This window comes from Palaemon carinicauda, chromosome 11, assembly GCF_036898095.1.
Source record: "Palaemon carinicauda isolate YSFRI2023 chromosome 11, ASM3689809v2, whole genome shotgun sequence".
In the NCBI taxonomy this organism is placed as follows: domain Eukaryota; kingdom Metazoa; phylum Arthropoda; class Malacostraca; order Decapoda; family Palaemonidae; genus Palaemon; species Palaemon carinicauda.
In genome coordinates this window covers 139,884,288-139,903,642 of record NC_090735.1, presented here as the reverse complement: position 1 = coordinate 139,903,642, position 19,355 = coordinate 139,884,288, and the positions used below count along the sequence as shown (strand labels likewise).

At 44.4% G+C, this 19,355-nt stretch overlaps 1 protein-coding gene across 12 annotated transcripts in view; it reads right to left on the bottom strand.

The window, feature by feature from the left end:
- LOC137650248 (probable glutamate receptor) overlaps nucleotides 1–19,355 on the bottom strand; it is a 514,807-nt gene that overhangs the window by 135,763 nt on the left and 359,689 nt on the right. For 11 of the 12 annotated variants that reach the window (XM_068383530.1, XM_068383531.1, XM_068383532.1 and 8 more), the window contains 2 exons: nucleotides 2,249–2,394; nucleotides 1,571–1,669 (listed from right to left, as the gene is read on the bottom strand). In XM_068383530.1, the coding sequence (XP_068239631.1) occupies nucleotides 1,571–1,669; nucleotides 2,249–2,394 (245 nt within the window). The remainder of the gene's footprint in view (nucleotides 1–1,570; nucleotides 1,670–2,248; nucleotides 2,395–19,355) is intronic. The other variant, XM_068383542.1, reaches the window with a different exon arrangement.

Genomic DNA, 19,355 nt, shown 5'->3' with positions numbered 1-19,355 from the left:
CTCGAACCAACCTCGAGACGCCTTGAATTGCTCCATCGTAGGATCGGCTGAACTCTCCCCCGCGTCACCCCGGGAGTGCGCCGCCTTCAAGTCACTGTAGATAGCGCTGGCCTTCTCACAAATGATCGTTTCTGTGATCGTATCGCCAACAATCTCGTCGTCTTTGATCTATATTAACAAAAGTCGTTCCATCTCTTCAAGGGTAGGGCTACGACATTTAGAAATAATCGTGATCCCCTTCGAAGGTTTCACTGATTTAATGGCTGACTTCTGTTTTATGATCGTCGAGATTGTCAACATATTCCGGCCATATTGTTTAGCCAGATCGCTAACACGTACATCTCGCTCATAGTTTTCTATGATTTCCTGCTTCAATTCTAATGAAAGCATAGACTTCCTCTTTTTCTCACCACTGCTACTACTTCCTGAACCGAAACTAAGCTTTTTAGAACCCATGATTACGGTACACAGAAAACAACACGTGAAAAGGCAAGATAAAAAACTATTAAAACTGAGCGAATAGAGGACAACCACACGATGCACACGCGATGAGAGGACTGATCAAGGTGACGCTCGATTGGCGTCCCTACGATGTGCTGCCGTCTAGCGGCGTCAACAACAAACTACAGTACACTGCATGCTTTCGGGAAAATTCCATGGGTAAGCGTATTGTTTACGTCGTATGTGGGAGCAACACTTCGTATGTTGAGACAGAAATTTGGTCGAATTTTACTTCGTATGTTGGAAAATTCGTATGTTGGGACAATCGTATGTAGAGGTTCCACTGTTTATCTTGTTCTTTTAACTTTCCTAATTTTGGGCATGAAAATGAATTATCTGTTCTATCTTCTCTTTCTTTGTATATGTCACACACATCATCTCTTCCTGAAGTTGTTGGAAATGAACCATCCTTATTCTAAATATAAGCCAGCAGGTAGATTTTAAAATAAATTTAAAACCCCCTATTCAATGCAGCTCTATTTTCCGTTCTTTATGGTATTGTCCATAGGTCAATTATTCTGTTTAGCACTCTCAGATAAGGTGTACTTTTCCAGAACCAGTGTAACACCTACCACTTTGGTGGTACTGGTACTGACAAATCCAGTATATATCAGTCATTAATTTTCTAAACAAAGTGTGTGTAAGGTTTACATACAACAACATCCTATACATTTTCCCTGATGGTGTGTGGGAGTGATGGCACTCCAGTCCCCCAGGGAGGATTCTAGATGTCTGTTGTAGGGAGGTTCTCCTAGAAAACTAAGTCACCACCCCCCTCCTTATTGACTCCTAACGTATTTTTAGTTGAAGTTTTTTGATGAAAACCTTCATCTTAAATGAAAAAAAAATGATAACTTATTTTCTTGAAACAATGGGACAGCGATGAAAAAAAATTTCATAAAAACTGTACTGCTTTTTTTTACCAATACAGCAGTATTTCATGAAATTTTCTCATAAATAACATCTAAATAGTTTCAAAGAGAGCACTTATATAATCTTTTTTATGCTGAAATAAATTCAATATTAAAGTACAGTCTTTATCAAAGAGAAAGGGTGGAAAAATACTAACCCGCTTTACTCCTTCAAAAGCGCTTTTAACAAAACTCCTTGATCTATCTTCATGGTTAAATAGATCCCAGGTCTGTTTGAATATACCTTCAGTAGCAGTCTGCAAAAAAACAAAAATTCTTTAAAATGAAATCATATATAATCTTATCAAATATGGTTAATAATAACTTTACTTGCATTTCAAAGATAATCAACCACTCTTATACTTAATACATGTCCATTTCTGATATGAGTAAATGTTGTCGATTTACCTTTGAAAAAGTAGTTACTTCATGTAAAAAAAACTTTAAATAGTATCTAAATAAAAAAATATGCAAGGTATACTACTACTATAGTACTAATACCAGGAGACCATCAAGCATAAAATGTTAAGCCACTCCTCGTTACTCCTTCAAAAACATCACAGCCCTCTCAGACCCATGTCTCCATAGAATTACTCTCTGGGCTCTTCTTGTTATAGGCTGATGAAAGAGGCACGAGGAAGGGAGTAGTGTTAAACAGTAACACTTTTAAGCACAGCATGAACACTACAGCTCAACAGACCCACAGTAGTAACCGTGGTATTAGCATATTATTCATCAACTGGGTGTGTAAATGCTGATTATGTTTTCTCAAGTTAGCCTCAAAGGACAATTTCTTCATGGACCTGAAATCAGGTAAGTGCTTACAGATTATATACCTTGAAAAAAGTTTCATAATTACTGTCTCCTATTGTTCCCACAGTAAATCCCTCCTTGGTGGCTCTGGGGAGGTCCCGTAGGAAATCTATGGGAGTCTCGTAGGCTGGGATGGCCAAGACAGCTGTTAACATTCCTGAGTATAAAGCTGTAAAGAGAAGAAAAAATTATTGATGGATATTCCTTCAAGCAAATAATATATAAAATGAGAAATATATCTTCTACATTAACATTTGATGCTGCACATATATATGGAAACTCTGTTTTATTGAATCCATGACTTTTTTTTTTCTAAAGCAGGAAATAAAGCAGACTTTTCACAGGTTAACTTCTACTTTCTTACTTGCTTGTTGGCCAATTGACGACAATGAAAAAATCTGTGTCGTTTTTTGCTCTTTAATGAACATAATAGCTGTCAGGATGTACTGACATCTGTAGTATTTTTTAGTCACTCATAACCCTTACTTTCCATCTCCAAGCCAGGTAAATATCAAAAATTTTTAAAGTAACTTTTATTTTTTCCAGCTGCCCTAATCTCAGTCCTTTAATTAGGGAGACTGATTCAGCATGAGCTGAAGTTGATCATTAAAGTTGAATAACAAGCAGTCATCCAGCTGGTGAGGGTGCAGGATGAGTAGCACTGTTTCCTTTCCAGCTAGAGAGCCTTCCCTTTTGACATCTCAGCACAGAACTGAGTTGTGGTCGATGGGGGAAGTTGGATTAAAAGGATTCAGGTTTGTATGGTTAGGGAAAATACAAATTACAAGTTATTTATTTCTATGCAGCATACAAACACTCGTCCTTTAATTAGGGAGACTCACTGCTTGGTGGGCTTTAAGTCCCTTGTAATCATAATGGGATGGATAATTTTCTTCTCTGGATGTGATCACCACTTTATCTGAGCAGAAGCAAAGAGATGACTGCTGAAACCTCCTACCTGACTTTCATAGGGATGAAAGGCTGATAGGACTGGGCTGTACATGGAAGTATATACCCAATCAAACTTGAGATCCCCTTCCCCTGAAGGGGACGTCATTTGGAAAGATATACCTTGTATGATGATTAATACATGCACATATACCAAAGGCACTTCCCCTAATTTTGGGGGGTAGCCAACATCAACAATGAAACAAAATAAAAAGGGGACCTCTACTCTCTACGTTCCTTCAGCCTAACCAGGGACTCAACCGAGTTCAGCTGGTACTGCTAGGGTGCCACAGCCCAACCTCCCACATTATCCACCACAGATGAAGCTTCATAATGCTGAATCCCCTACTACTGCTACCTCCACGGTCATCTAAGGCACCGGAGGAAGCAGCAGGGCCTACCGGAACTGCGTCACAATTGCTCGCCATTCATTCCTATTTCTAGCACGCTCTCTTGCCTCTCTCACATCTATCCTCCTATCACCCAGAGCTTTCTTCACACCATCCATCCACCCAAACCTTGGCCTTCCTCTTGTGCTTCTCCCATCAACTCTTGCATTCATCACCTTCTTTAGCAGACAACCATTTTCCATTCTCTCAACATGGCCAAACCACCTCAACACATTCATATCCACTCTAGCCGCTAACTCATTTCTTACACCCGTTCTCTCCCTCACCACTTTATTCCTAACCCTATCTACTCGAGATACACCAGCCATACTCCTTAGTCACTTCATCTCAAACACATTCAATTTCTGTCTCTCCATCACTTTCATTCCCCACAACTCTGATCCATACATCACAGTTGGTACAATCACTTTCTCATACAGAACTCTCTTTACATTCATGCCCAACCCTCTATTTTTTACTACTCCCTTAACTGCCCCCAACACTTTGCAACCTTCATTCACTCACTGACGTACATCTGCTTCCACTCCACCATTTGCTGCAACAACAGACCCCAAGTACTTAAACTGATCCACCTCCTCAAGTAACTCTCCATTCAACATGACATTCAACCTTGCCCCACCTTCCCTTCTCGTACATCTCATAACTTTACTCTTACCCACATTAACTCTCAACTTCCTTCTCTCACACACCCTTCCAAATTCTGTCACTAGTCGGTCAAGCTTCTTTTCTGTGTCTGCTACCAGTACAGTATCATCTGCAAACAACAACTGATTTACCTCCCATTCATGGTCATTCTCTGATTAATGGGTTGGTATAATATTCACTATCCTTCTACTTATTAAAGGAGGATGAGAGAGATACTTCTTTAGACCTAAAGAATAGAGCTCTGAAGTGCAACTTACAAGCATCAAGTCCTTCCAGTTCTTAAACTTTTGACTACTTGGTCCTCGAGTGCGGGGACAGAAGAATGTAGGAGAAAAGACAGCCATACTACTTTTCATTCCAGACTAACATCTGTGAGTTACCATACACAAGATGCATCCTAGTCCCATATGGGAGCTGGGCTGGTTACACAACTACTTGAGCAGCCATCACAGGTCTAAGCACAAATATATCAAGGAACTTGTAGGTTTACTCTCCCAAGTAAACGGCCATGAAAGTCGTCTGCCTTCTTCTGACTCTAGCCTTGAACAATTGGACCACTGACATATTTCTCTTGAAGGCATGAGTGGGGCTAAGATTCCTGTGTTTATGAGCTATGGTCCTAGCTAGCGTTATAACCTTCTCATCAATCATGACGTACACTCTTTGGATCATCTCATGAAGCCAGAAAGAGACCTTGTTTCTTGCCATCTCTTTCTTGAACCTGCCAGTGCAAACAAAAAGTCTCTGACACTCTGACCTGAAGTGTTGGGTTCTTTACAGAAACCACTACAGAGCACTCACAGGACACCAGAGAATCTCCTCTTGATCACCACCTGACATCTCCTGAAGGGAGGGGATGTAGAACTCGAACTTGGGGTTATATAACTTGCCAACTCTCTTCCCCAATGCTAAAGCTAGCAGAAAAACCGTCTTGAGAGTCAGCTCCCTGTCTGACGACCTCCTCAAAGGCTCAAATGAGGCACAAGTAAGAGCCTTGAGGACCAAAGTCACATCCTACTACAGAGGTGTGAGATCCAGGGGTGATTAAGACTGTTCAAAACTCTTCACAAGCATAGAGAACTCTCATGAAGCAGAGAGGTCTATACCCTTCATTCGAAAGATCATACTTAAGGCCGAGTGGTAGCTTTTGGCAGTCATGAATGGTGGTGCTTCTCTTTGTGAAGGTAGACAAGGAAATCTGCGATCTGTTCTAGAGATGCTTCTAGCAGAGAAATATCTCTTCTACATTACCAATCAATGAAGATGGCCCACTTAGCCTGGTAGATAGTTGTAGAGGACCTCCAGAGGTATCCAGGCATCTTTTTCGCCATGCCTCGTGAAATACTCTTTCACTAGGAGGAAATGCTGGATAACCTCCACCCATGAAGAGCCAATGACTCCATGGTCTGGAGGTACCTCTGCAGATGTGGTTGACAGAGAACCAAGGGCCACTGGGGTAATTCTCTAGTGACTGCCACCAGAAGAGCAAGAAAATCAGGATACCACTCAGCATGAGGCTATCTGGGAGCCATCCGGGTTGTCTTGAGTCCTGGCAAAACCAACTGTTAATTACTGACCTGATCAGGCTAAACGACAGAAAGGCATACACGTCCAGTGACCCCATTGGTGTTGGAAGGCACCATCCAGAAAACAGGGAGTTCCATTTTCTGACAGTTGGCAAACAGGTCAATCCCTGGAGAGGCCCACAAGGAAAGAAGCCTTTCCAGAGCAAGTGGATGTAGGGACCACTTTTGCCCCTACAACCTGCCATTGGCAACTTGAGTGTTTCGAATGCTAGTACATTATTCTTGCTTGGAATGTACCTTGCTGGCAACTCTATGGCATGAAACAACATCCAAGTGTGCATGAACTTTGTTAACTCGCAAAGATTTGGTGGGGTTATCGCTCATCATCACAAATGAGTGCCTCCTCAAATATTCTTGGAATGTTTGTAACCAAAGAAGGCCGCATGCATCTTGAGAACATTGAGGTGTAAATGCCTTTCTTCTTCAGCCCATACCCCGAGATGACCAGGCCGATCCAGCGTGCTCTCCATCCCTCTTTCGACGCATCCAAGAACAATTGTATGCCCAATGGTGGTATAATAAACGGATTTTAAAGCGAAGCGAAAAATCTATTTTTGGGTGAGATGGCCATGTCGTCCTGATGGATGGTTCCTATTGGTAGTTTTCTGAGGGATATTTGGCTATAGTAATACTCCCAGAGAATTGATCTTTAGGTCTCCAGAATTCTAACTCCTGGCGCGAATATCCTTAAAATTTCTCTCAAGGATATCGCATAATAACAGGGGACGTATATCTTGATACGACACATGGCAATCTTCACCCCCAATAGCGTTTCAGTTTCGAGGGGGAAGAGTGGCGAAACTGAAGGGGAGCCGTTATCAAGGTTACCCTTCCTCCCGTACTACTACGAGTATCCAAGATGGCGCTGATTCCTTGTAGCATCGAGCATGGTGCTACAGATATAGTAGTTTCGGGAGGGATCTTGCCTAAGCCTTTTTAATGGAAAAGGAGGGCGGGTCCATCAGGACGACATGGCCATCTCACCCAAAAATAGATTTTTTGCTTCGCTTCAAAATCCGTTTTTTGGGATCAAGCCATGTCGTCCTGATGGAAGTTTACCAGAGGATTACTTGAAAGTACTATATCTGTGGATTTTCATAGGTGCCTTAACCTTGGGACAATTTTTTCTATGATTATCCGGACCATTGAGACATATGACGTTACCGTTATACATCATTACCACTAATCATGGACAATGATAGGGCTTCCTGCCCCCTGCAGGGAAGAGTCATACTAGACAGTAGAAAAGGGTCTCAAGGTTTGCATATATTGTAGGAATAAACATAAGTATCAACTAGATATACAAAAGTCTCACGGTTTGTATATTTCATCGGAACAATAAGTATCAACTATATCCATTGTTTGTAAGCATACAATAATATGAGGTTTACTTAGGTAAATAAGTAAGAGAACTCTGGCTATGTTTATTGTGCTAATTGCACGTCGAAATAAGACACAATTACACTTTAATAGACATTTATTTACGATAAATGAGTAAATAGAATAACAAGTGTAACATGTTAAGGGAATTATACATACAACTTTAGACAGAAAAGTTTTCTACCTGAAAAGGAAGAAATGATTAGTGCTACAATGAAATTTGAAAATTTGATAAAAATTTTTTAATATAATTTTCTGTGAATGTTGTATATTATCAACACTGTGTACAATGTACACACAGCACAAGTGTTATCTGTATAATTCTACACCTGACATTTTGAACAATCTTAGTGTCATCATGGTGACACCCACTTAAAAAGTATTGCACTGGAAGGTGTCAACACCTTTTCACCCTAATTGATTGTCTTAATCAATTCACTGTTCATCGCAGTACTAGACGATAGGTTTTAATACACTACCTGCCGCCACCACATAATGCTTCAGTTCGTGCACTTGCTTCGCATAATGTTTGTAGAACACTCTGGATGACTTCCATCCAGTATATGAGCGAAGACGCTCAAAGTCCATATACTGAAAAAAGTTCAGTGATGAAGTAATTTTTCTTGGATCATGACCTGCGGGTGTACTGTCAGGATCCGCTCTGCGAATGAAGTAGGTGAGCTTCGCCCTCAGTTGTTTTAGGGATAAGTTTGATTCTGATGTTTCTCCTTTTAAGAGCTGTCCTCCCATGAAGTCTGAAGTTCTTCGAAGATAGACCTATAGACATTCTACTGGACACAGAGAGACATCTTCCTTCAGATGGCAGATTTTCCAGGGAACCCATCCCTTAGTGAGTAGCTTGTTCTTGGCGAGAAAGGTTGGATCAGGAAAGAGATTCAGTTCTCCCACTTCTGTGAACTGAATGTGGCCCTCGTTTCTGGATAGCGCTACTATTTCACGAACTCTAGCCCCTGAGGTTATAGCGAACAGGAAAATAACTTTTGGGGTTAGATTCTTTAGAGAACAATCTTCATTGTTCACGGTTGAAGCATAATGTAGGACCTTGTCCAAGGGCCATGAAATGGGCTTCGGAGGAGCTGCAGGCCTAAGTCTAGCGCATGCCTTCAGGATCTTAGTTAAAGATTTCGTTCGTCACGCATGCCTTCGGGATCTTGTTAAAGATTTCGTTCGTCACGTCCACTTGGAAGGCGTATAAAAGAGGTCTAGTCAGAGCAGACTTACACATAGTTATCGTGTTGGCTGCCAGACCTTGTTCATGAAGGTGGATAAAGAAGGGCAGACATAAGTCTATTGATATTTCTTTCGGTCCTTTTGCTTTAACAAAAGCAACCCACTTTTTCAAATACGATTCATATTGTCTTCTAGTTGACTTGGACTTGTATTCTTCTAAGAAGTCTATAGTGCCTTTTGAGATCCCAAATCTTTTCTTAACCGCTAAGGCGAGAAAATCATCAGATGAAGGTTTTGGGTTCTCTGTGATGAAGCGAAGACAGTCGACTTCTGAAGCCGTTAAGATAGTGCTGGGTTCGGTAGAGGGACCAGCCTCAGCTTCAGTTCCATTATCAGAGGGAACCAGTTGCTCTTAGGCCACTTGGGGACCTAGAGCTTCCATTCCTTGGATAGATCTCGGCCTGTTGAGGACCCTCAGCAGGAGATTGGTCGGAGAGAACAGGTAAATCCGGGTCCATTCGTTCCAATCGAGGGACATGGCGTCCGTGGCCTCCACCAGAGGGTCCTCGTATGGGGCTACATATCGAGGTAGTTTCTTGTTGTCACTCATCGCGAAGAGGTCAATTTGCAGTTCCGGGACTTGTTCCAAGATGAAGGAGAATGAGTCTTCGTCTAGAGACCATTCTGACTATTGGCTTGAGCCTGGATAGAGCGTCCGCTGTCACATTGCGGAACCTTTGTAGGTGAACTGCTGATTAGTGCCATCTCTTCTTTTTCGCCAAACGAAAGATGGCTAATATCACATGGTTGATATGGGGAGATCTCGAGCCTTGTTGATTCAGACATCTCATTATCACTTCGCTGTCCAAGATCAGCCTGATGCGGGCTGATCTGCGGGGGGAGAGTTTTTTCAAAGTCAAGAGGACTGCCATGGCCTCCAGAATATTGATGTGAAAGGTCTTGAACAGAGAAGTCGAAGTCCCTTGGACTTTCCTTTGATGGGAGTGACCTCCCCATCCTTCCGTCGAGGCCTCCGTGTCAGGGTTGCCAGGTTTTCCAAATGAGAAAAGGCCAATGTCTGATCAACTGCAGCTTTAAAAGGCCAACCTAATAGTAGAAAAAGGCCGAAAATATAGCATTTAAGGCTAACCAATTTCAAAAAGGCCAAATTTAGGTATCTACCACTAAAAAAGGCCAAATTTGATGTGTTTTGGCCCGAAAAAGGCCAACCTGGCAACCCTGATCCGTATGGATGGTCACCAATGGTGGAGGTGGTTGCAAGGGTAGAGTCCTCGTTAGGTTCTTGACCTTGGACCACGGCTTGAGAAGTGATCGTAGTAAGGTCGGTATCGGTCTTTTTAGATCTCTTCGACCGTTTGATGGGTATCTTCTCCAGACTCCTGATGCATCTTTCAGTTGTGCTCTTAGCACTGGGTCTGTTACTGCTGCAAACTAGAGAGAGCCCAGTACTCTTTTCTGTTGGCTTCTTGAGATCCTGTCGGATTTCAGTAGTCTCTTGACAGACCCCGCAATCTCTCTCCTCTTCCCTGGGGGAATGGAGAGGTGGTGTGACTTCAAGTTCCAATGGATTCCCAGCCACTGAAACTCCTGAGCTGGAGAGAATCAAGACTTCTTGAAGTTGATCTTAAATCCCAGATCTTCCAGGAACTGGATCACTTTCTTGGATACTTGCAGACAATCCGTCCTGGATGCTGCCCACACCAGCCAGTTGTCCAAGTACGCTACTACCCGAACACCTTCTAGGCGTAGTTGTTGAACGACTGCGTCTGCAAGTTTCATGAAGATCCTTGAGGCTATGTTTAGTCCGAAGGGCATGGCTCTGAAGACATACTTTTTCTTCTGTAGCTTGAATCCTTGGTAGCTTGAATCCTTGGTAGGAGGAGAGGGAGCAGCTGACTGAGATACCAGTAAGCATCTGCCAGGTCTATTGAGACTGTGTATGCCCCTTTTGGTAACAGGGTCCTTATGTGCTGAAGGGTTAACATCCTGAACTTGCTGTTCTCGATGAACTTGCTGAGTGGCGACAAGTCCAGAATGACTCTGAGTTTGTCTGAGTCCTTCTTGGGAACACAGGACAGCTTTCCCTGGAATTTAATGGACTTTGCTCTCCTTATTACCCGTTTGCTCAAGAGTTCTAGGGTGTGTTCTTCCAATGATGGGGTGGAGTGTTGGAATAATTGAGGAAATGATGGTGAAGGCTTGCTCCAGCTTCATCCAATTCCATTCTTGATTAGGCTGTGGGCCTAAGTATCAAAGGTCCAACGATTCTGAAAGTGTTGGAGCCTCCCTCCTACCTGAGGCATCTCATTGCTTCGATTGTCCACAGGGTTTAACTCCCTGACTGCGTCCTCCTCTACCTCATGAGGGGTGTCTTGAGGGGCCCCGTCTGGAGCCTCTACCTTTGGGACGAAAGGTACTGGTTTGCCTCTCAAACCCAGGGTTGAATACTGGTGACTGGGCAACCAGCTGCTGAGGCACCACTTGGAGTGTGGTTTGTGGTTGAGCAACTACTTGGGGCACCGCGGTCATGGTGACTGTGGGATGTTGTTGGGTAGGCCGAGAGGGTAGTCTTGGCTTCTTGGTCTTCCTCTTAGGTTGGGGACCCCACATCCGGGGAAGACTTTCGATTTGATGAGATGCCCCACTTCTGGAGAAGGTTCCTATTCTCCGTGGCAGCTTTGTCAACTACCTCCTTGACCACTTCATTTGGGAAAAGGTCTTTACCCCAGATATTGGAAGATATCAGCTTCCTGGGTTCGTGTTTCAATGTTGCTGCAGCAAACACGAACTCTACAGGTTCTCCTAGCCTTCATAAAGGCGTACAGGTCCTTTACTAAGTTGGCCATGTGCATTTTGGCCATGACCATAAGCATGTTTGGGGTGCTTTTCAGGCCTGCACACATCTTGATGCAGTTCTGTAGGGATAGGGATGCCGCAAGTCTCCGCTTCGTCTCTTGCTCCCTACGCAAGATAAAGTCTAAAAGTTTCAGGAGATTTTCGCTGATCTGTCGTCCCGCGATATCTGCATCCAACTTCCCTACTGAGAAGGTTAAGTGGACTTCTTTCCATTCCTTATCCTCCATGGGCAGGGCTAACGACAGAGGCCTATACTCCTCTAGTGCAGGGCATGGTTTGCCTGCCTCCACTGCCTTGGCAACAGCTTTAAAAGCCTTTGATGTAAAGGGGAAGGCTATTGAAGCTGGAGCAAGAAGGGTAAGATGCTTCTTGCTCAAGGCGGACACTTTCGAGTTCGTGTAACCCACCTTCTTCAGGCTGCTCGACAAGAGAGCCTGTGCCTTGTCCTGGTCGAAAACCATGACCTCCTTCGGTTCCGTCTCCTCTTTTGACGCTGGCTCCTGCTTCAGTCAAATGAAGCAGTCTGGGTAAGCATTAAAGCTTTTCCAGAACTGAATGTCATCTAAGGGGACAGCTCCCATCTTCAACGAGATATAGAGTTTGCCGTTAGTAATTGGCATAAACTCCGCATACCTCCAGGGATTAGTTTTGGAGCAGGGTGGGAGGTCTTGGACTCTGGGTCACTTATATGACCCTCGGGAGACGGTGAGTCGAGCTTCACGGAGCTCTCTCTCGAGTCTCGCTTCATTTGCTTCGCCTTGCTTGCGAATGTTCTCCATTAGGGCCGTAAGATGGGCCAGTGCCTGGCTCATGTTGTCCGATGGAGGGGTAGAAGTGGAAGATGTTGAGGGTAACGGCTCCAGTGCCGGCACAGACGCAAGGGACTCCGACTTGACATCATCATCTTTTTCCGGAGGTAGAGTAGACTCCTCCTCGGGATCATCCTTCAATAGATCCTTTTCCGGGTCGTGCTTGGGGCACGACAGCTTCACTACCCGCTTTTGGGAACAGCAAGCTACACATCCTGTTGTTAGGTAGGTACAGTCCCGGAGAGTTCTTCTGGAACCCTCGTACCCATTTGCACAGCTTTTCTCGTGCTCCATCCTTTGACTCCGTTGACTTGGGGTCGTCGAAACCTTCGGTCACCAGGGTCCAGCAGATGTTGCAGTCTTGGGGGTCCCAGTACCGCAGGGCTTCGGTACTGATGGTGCAGGGGGCATGAGACCTGCACGCTTTGTGACCACAGAAGTTCCTACTCCTGTGGTTACAGAAGATCACGTCGCACTTCATTTGGGGTTCCTCCTGTAAAGAAAGGAAAATTAAATGAGAATGCGGTTGTTTATGTCACATGATAAACAGGTTATGCAAAATATTAATATTCTAACTATTATAGCTGAAGATAGTAAGCTAAAAGGGAAATAGGAAAAACCCATACTTGTGTCTCCTGTCCAGCCAATTGCTGTGACCTCCCCCAATATTAAAGTTATAGAGTTTCCTTATCAAGGCAAACTCAAAGTGAAGAATTCTAACCTCTAGGGATAGAATAACAGTATACTAACACTGACCCTTCTTAAATTCTTTAATATTGTGGGGTAAGTTTTTAACTATACACTGGTTTACAAAGAAATTGAGCCAAGCACAAAAATACCCGTTTTTACCTAATTTGGGGGTGCTGAATTCAAATTTGAAATCCATTTTTACTCATCACCTCTAGTTTTTTTAGATATGCATAGTGTGCATTTTGTGCATATACGGTACATAAAGGCGTATATGCATTCAGGGTTAATTCTAATATTGTGAGACTTATGGCTTATTTTTTAGTTAATATGCACTAAATGTAAGTGATTGCATTACATTATATATATAATTATATATCAAGATGGATTTTGGCAGTTAGGGCAGCAGGTCTCAATCCACACTCAGTAGTGCTCTGGCAGTCATTGAAAGAGGTTGTCTCGCAGATGGCACAGGAGGTTGGTGTCCCTCAACTACAGTGTTACACATCTTTTGGGTAGCTAAATATTAGTATTACATTTTCCAATACACATTTTATTGCCTTGCATATGATTTAGTTTTACTTTGTTATATTTTCAGATTCTACAATGGCTCAAGCACGTCAAAACATCGAGGAGGCCTCAACAAGTCCAATTCTTTCTGCTACGTGTGTGGGGACTTCACAACAGTTGCACAGCGTCGAACCATCACTTCCCTCCTCAGGACCGCCTACTTTCACTCTTTTGACTGTAAAATTGGTGATCAGGACAAGTCTTGGGCTCCACACATCTGTTGTAAACCCTGCTACAATGGACTAACTGCATGGTTTAATGGCAAGAAAGCGGCTTTCAAGTTTGCAGTCCCGATGGTTTGGAGAGAGCCACGAAGCCACGCAGATGATTGTTATTTTTTTTAACTAATATAACTGGTTTCAATGCATCTTCTAGGAAAAATATCAAATATCCCAACCTTTCATCTGCTATGAGACCCGTTCCCCATTCAGATGACCTTCCTGTACCCACACCTCCAGTAAATAAGGATCTTCTTTCCTCATCAGATGAAGAAATGCCTTCAAGGGAGGATTCTGCCGTGTCAATATCTTTGGAAAATATTGAGTCTTTATTCAGGAACTAGTGGCAACGAGCCACACTGGATCACGCAAGAAGACCTGAATGATCTTGCTCGTGATTTGTAACTGTCAAAACAGCAGTCAGAGCTCTTGGTTTCTTGGCTTAAACAGTGAAACCTAGTCCAGGAAGATGTAAAGATCACCAGTTTCAGGAATCGGAACAATGACCTTGATTTATTTTTCGACATGGAAAACAAGTTATGCTACTGCACAAACATACCTGGCTTGTTCACGTCCCTTGGTTTGCCACAATCCTTCAGACTGGCGTCTTTTCATAGACTCTTCCAAGCGAAGTCTCAAGGCTGTGCTTCTGCACAACGGCAATAAATATCCCAGCATTCCCATTGCAAACTCTGTCCATCTAAAGGAGTCCTATGACAATATGGAGCTTATTTTAGAAGCTAGTAAGTAGTGAGTACCAATCGAGCCTGTGTGGGGACTTCAAGGTCATTGGTCTTCTTATGGGTATGCAAGCGGGCTTCCCAAAGAACTGTTGTTTTCTCTGTCCCTGGGATAGTCGAGCTGTATCCCAGCATTACAAGCAGAAAGACTGGAGGTCTAGAAGCACTTTTGTTCCTGGCAAATACAGCGTCAAGGGGAATCCTCTGGTGGACATAAGGTGCTCCTTCCTCCTCTTCGCATCAAGCTTGGTTTGATGAAGGGTTTCGTGAAGGTGTTGGAAAAAAAATGGTGCTGCCTTCCAACACTTGTCTACTGTGTTCCCAGGTGTTAGTGCTGCTAAGCTCATAGAGGGCATCTTTGTCGGACCTCAGATCCGAGAAGTGCTGAAGGATACTGATTTTGAGGAGCTTCTTAATTTAAAGGAACTGAGAGCATGGGAAGCATTCAAGTCAATCTGTAGTGGCTTCTTTGGTAACACATGTGTACCAGATTACCAAGCCTGTATTAAAAAGTTGCTAAAGTCTTACGAGGATATGGGGTGCCGAATGTCACTCAAGATTCATTTTCTCCATTCCCACCTCAACTTCTTCCCGCCAAACCTTGGAGCAGTGAGTGATGAGCATGGAGAAAGATTCCACCAAGACAATACGAAGATGGAGAGCAACTATCAAGGCAAATGGAACCCCGGCATGATGGGAGACTTCTGTTGGATGCTCTAGCGTGACATCCCGGAGGCAAAATACACCAGATCTTCTAAGAAAACACACTTTTGACTGTCTGTGGTACTATTTGTGTAATTGTATCATCCAAGTATATTGATTCAATCAGTGTTCTTTATTTATCCTGTTTTATATGTTATAAGCTGCTGCAACTCTTAAAATGTGCGCATATATTCTCTGTTTATACTAAAATGAGACTATTTAAAAGCCAGAAAACTTGAGGTGATAGAGCAAAATTATTTATAAATTTGAATTCAGCACACCCAAATTAGCAAAAATACACCTATCCCCATTCTTGCCTCAGACCAAATTTTTTTTTTTTGAACCAGTGCTATCAGTGTACTGAAGGAATACTTCACTTCAATATTATGATTGGTCTCAACAATGGACTATGAAAGGATACACAAGGTATGTAGGAAAAAAACTACTGTATAATATATACTATAGTTTTCTGTCTGCAGTATATACTATACTGAAATATACTGGCTACTGTATAATCATATACTGTAGTTCAGCCGGTATGTTGCTGGCTAGGCTAGCACCTGGCGGAACGGTCCGGCCGGCGACATGCCGCCGGCTGGGTAGTACCTGGCAGGACTGGCATCGGTCCAAGGTTTGTACCTGGTGGCACTAGCTGACAGAGAGAGAAAGAATGGAGTGAAGGGCTGCCTTATTAAAATGTATGTTTACAATAAATAAGGGTGTAAGTAGATAACCTTACTGCCTTCCTCCGGAATGAGGGTTCAAATGGAAGGGGAGAATGCATCATTCAAGCGTTCATCCAGCCACAAGATCCGTTGCCGGTTGCTAACCATTTCAGGAATGTGGATGGCAGTCCAAGGGAGGACTGAAGAACACTCAACAGCAAAGGGGTCTCCCGCCAGCAGCCGTCACATCCTTTCCCGGAGCCTTGCGTCCATAAGGGAAAGACTGAGTGACTATACAGCTGCTTATGAAGGAGCCCAGCCGGCACCACAATCTACCCGGCATCGGTGAGATTGTAGGACGACGGCCACAGGATTACGATAGCTAGGCCATCGCTAAAGGACAGAGAGGGGCAGGGATAAGGGTCCTGTATCAAGTGTAGAAGAAGGCAGCAGGATTGCCGCCACTTCCACACAAGGGTAAAGCTTTGTTTCAATATTGGCGCCATCCTAAGCGGCAGAAGAATATCTATTCTTCAGCCTAGGGTCTGCCGAAACAGGACTAATCTTCTGGACGGCAGGGGAGAAGGTGGCGGCATCATACTACCACTTCAAGTGTGGCCTAGGGAGGCTTAGCCTCCTATGCCGACAGCTCTAAGCCAGCAGGGGAGTGCCTACTCGCCCTGCCTCTCGGCCGCCACCAGAAAGACTGAATACTCAGAGGTTTTGTTGAAAACCCAAGCCGGGATACTCGTCGGCAAGGGTGGGAGACAGAAAACACTAGTCTAGTCAAGCTGGAGTGAACTACTCTATGGCAAGACCAAGATAGGGTTGTCGCCTATGGCGACACTCAGAGGGAAAGAGGGATTACCCTTAAATCTCCACAGGAGACGAGTATCGAGTTATATAAATAATTCTAGGATATAATATCTCCCGTTGAATTGATAAAACGATACACGAGGGGGAAAGGGGATAATGTATGAAATTATACTAAAGCGCATAGGCTAGGTAGCATAGTGTGGGGCAAGATCTCGGTTACTTAAATCCCCGAACTCTAACATATATGATCGACATAAGGAAGAGGAAATTTGTATGCGTAAGTATATTTTTGGGCTCAAGCCATGGCGTCCTGATGGAAGGTTCCTTTTTGGTAGTTTCCTTGGGTATATAACTACTAAGATATTCCCAGAGAATTTAACCACAGGTTATCACAGAATTCTAACTTCTGGAGCAAGTATCCTAAAGGTTTCCCTTTAAGACATCGTATATCAACAGGGGACGCATGTATTAACGCGCCACATAGCTATCTGCACCCCACATAGAGTTAACACTTCGATGTGGAGGGGCGGAAAATAGCTGGGGAGCCGTTCCACAGCTAAACTCGTCCGTGGCTACTTTTGGTACTCGAAACATTAACAAACGGGCGCCATTGCTAAATGACGTCACGTCCGTCCTCATCCTTCTACTAGTAGCTTGCCTTACTAAGACGGATTTTCCCTTGTGCTATTTTCATCGGCTTGCATCTTCGTTATGTCGCTACCCACGGCCTCGCCTTCTGGGATGTTGAGTAACAGGTTCCAGTATTGTTTAAATAAGCTCTGACCGTAAAGTAACTTTTACTTTTCGAGATATTTTATGTTTTCTGGCAGAGCTGTGCTGCTACCGGACATGCCATTTTATGGCGTCGCTGTTACATTGCATGCGTTATTTAGCTAGCCTGAACAGCTTTTTCCGGTCTTATTAACTTATTGACACTATTAGTTATTTAGTCTTCATAGCTAGGAACTTTATACATCGTGTTTTGACGCTTTTCTATCAGTCATCGCCTGACCCCATACTAGATCGCTAGCTAGCCCCTAGGCCAGAGTGCCTATCACCAGTGTTAATGCATAATATATTACAGTGATCCTAGGTTAAGTTATGAAGATAGTGGCATTATTTATAATACTGTTTACTGTGATGCAAGTGTTTTTGCCTTCAGGGACCATATAGGGAATAGGTTTGATAGTGTGCCTTTCTAACCTAACCTAAATGTAGGACCCCTATATGCTCCCTTCACCCCCTGCCTTAGGGCATTCCCTCTGTGTAGCCTTGCTCCTCCTACCATGTAAGGGGATCAAGTTCATACCAGAGTACCTATCGCTTCTCTGACCTCCCTAAGGGAATGATCCCCCCTGAGGGTTGCGTCCGAGAATGAGGAACGGCCTGCCCTTCCTCAATTGCTGAGGTTAGGTTACCTGACCTTCCTTGCAATTGCGATACGTCTTCCAGCCTTCCTAGCTTAGGGTGTATCATCCCTGCTCTAGGTTAGGCCTTGGGGGGAGCTAGTTCTGTGCCTTGCTTGAAACGGTACCCACGCACCGTTCTCAGCCAGCCTGCCTACCTTAGGCTAGGGAGCGTCCTCCCTTCCTTGGTGGCCGCTTTGGTACAGAGCCTCCCCTATGGAAGACCCTGCTTCTTCTCCCCTCCCCACCTATCCCTTGTATGGCCTAGCCTATACTCTGGTTAGCCTATACCCATCTGTCCCCTGTCCTACAACTCCTCCTTAGGGTGGAGTGACAGGGCTATCTTGAGTCCCTGTGTGCAGTCTGCTCTGGTACATATACCCTTCATAGTGTCCTATGGGGTTAGCCACTGGATGCGTTTTGTCCGCAGGGGGTTCTCCCCCCTCTTGGGTGTTCCCTAGCCCTTGGGCTACCCTGGCTCCCGGCCGCCTGCGGCCCCCTGCCAATGGGTGATAGGGCTAGCCTCTATCATGGGTACACCCATTCAGGTGGGATACCTTGGGGTTCGTGTCCTTACCCCTTCCATCCCTCCTTCTGTCTTTTTTCACTGTCCTGGTGCTGGTCCCTTGCCGCCTCTACTGCCGGCGATACCGCCCTCCCCCTTGGTGACACATTCCTTGTTCCCCCCTGGCCGACAGTCCTCTGTGTGCCGGAGGGCTGCCGCCTCCCGTCGGTGTACAGCCGATGGCCTACCCTCATACCTCCTAGCTTCGGTCGTCCGTCCATCGGGCCGGCCCCCAGCATGCCGGCATCCATTGCCGGCGGTCCGGTTTTGCTATAGCCTATCCTTTGTCCCTGTCACCAAGCCGGCAGCCGAGCCGCCGCCTCCCGCCGGCGGCCGCCATCCTGACATTACTCCTGACTTCTCTATGTGTCTTCACTAATGCCAGAAACTCTGCCGGAGCGGCCTACGGTGTCCCGGCTGTCTGCCGGCGCCTTCCAGAGACTTTCACCCCTTCTCCCAGCTATCAACACCATGCTGATAGCCCTACACTGCAGCCAGATGGCTTGGCTACATAAATAGATAGGTATTGTTTTACCGTTCTATTAGTAGCTGTGCTGTCTTATTGCATATCACAATTTTCCAGCATGCTGTGTGTATCTTAGCACGGCTGGTTGCCGGAAACCGTTAACCTATGGGGTCTTCTACACCCCCCATTTTAATGGCCTGAGTGGTCTCAGTCCCAGATTTATATCTTAGGCATTTCCTGCTAGAATTCCCTTTGCCTCCCTGGCAATCTATGAAGAATTCTGCCTTATGTCCTCGGCCACAAACAAATTGCCTATGGATAAGGTTACGGTAACCAGCCAGGCGGGATACACGGTGTATGTGTCTATCTACTTCAATTCCCGCTCCACTCTCTAACATCACAAGGTTATTAATTACTTAAGATTAAGTTAAAATTAACCTTTTAATATT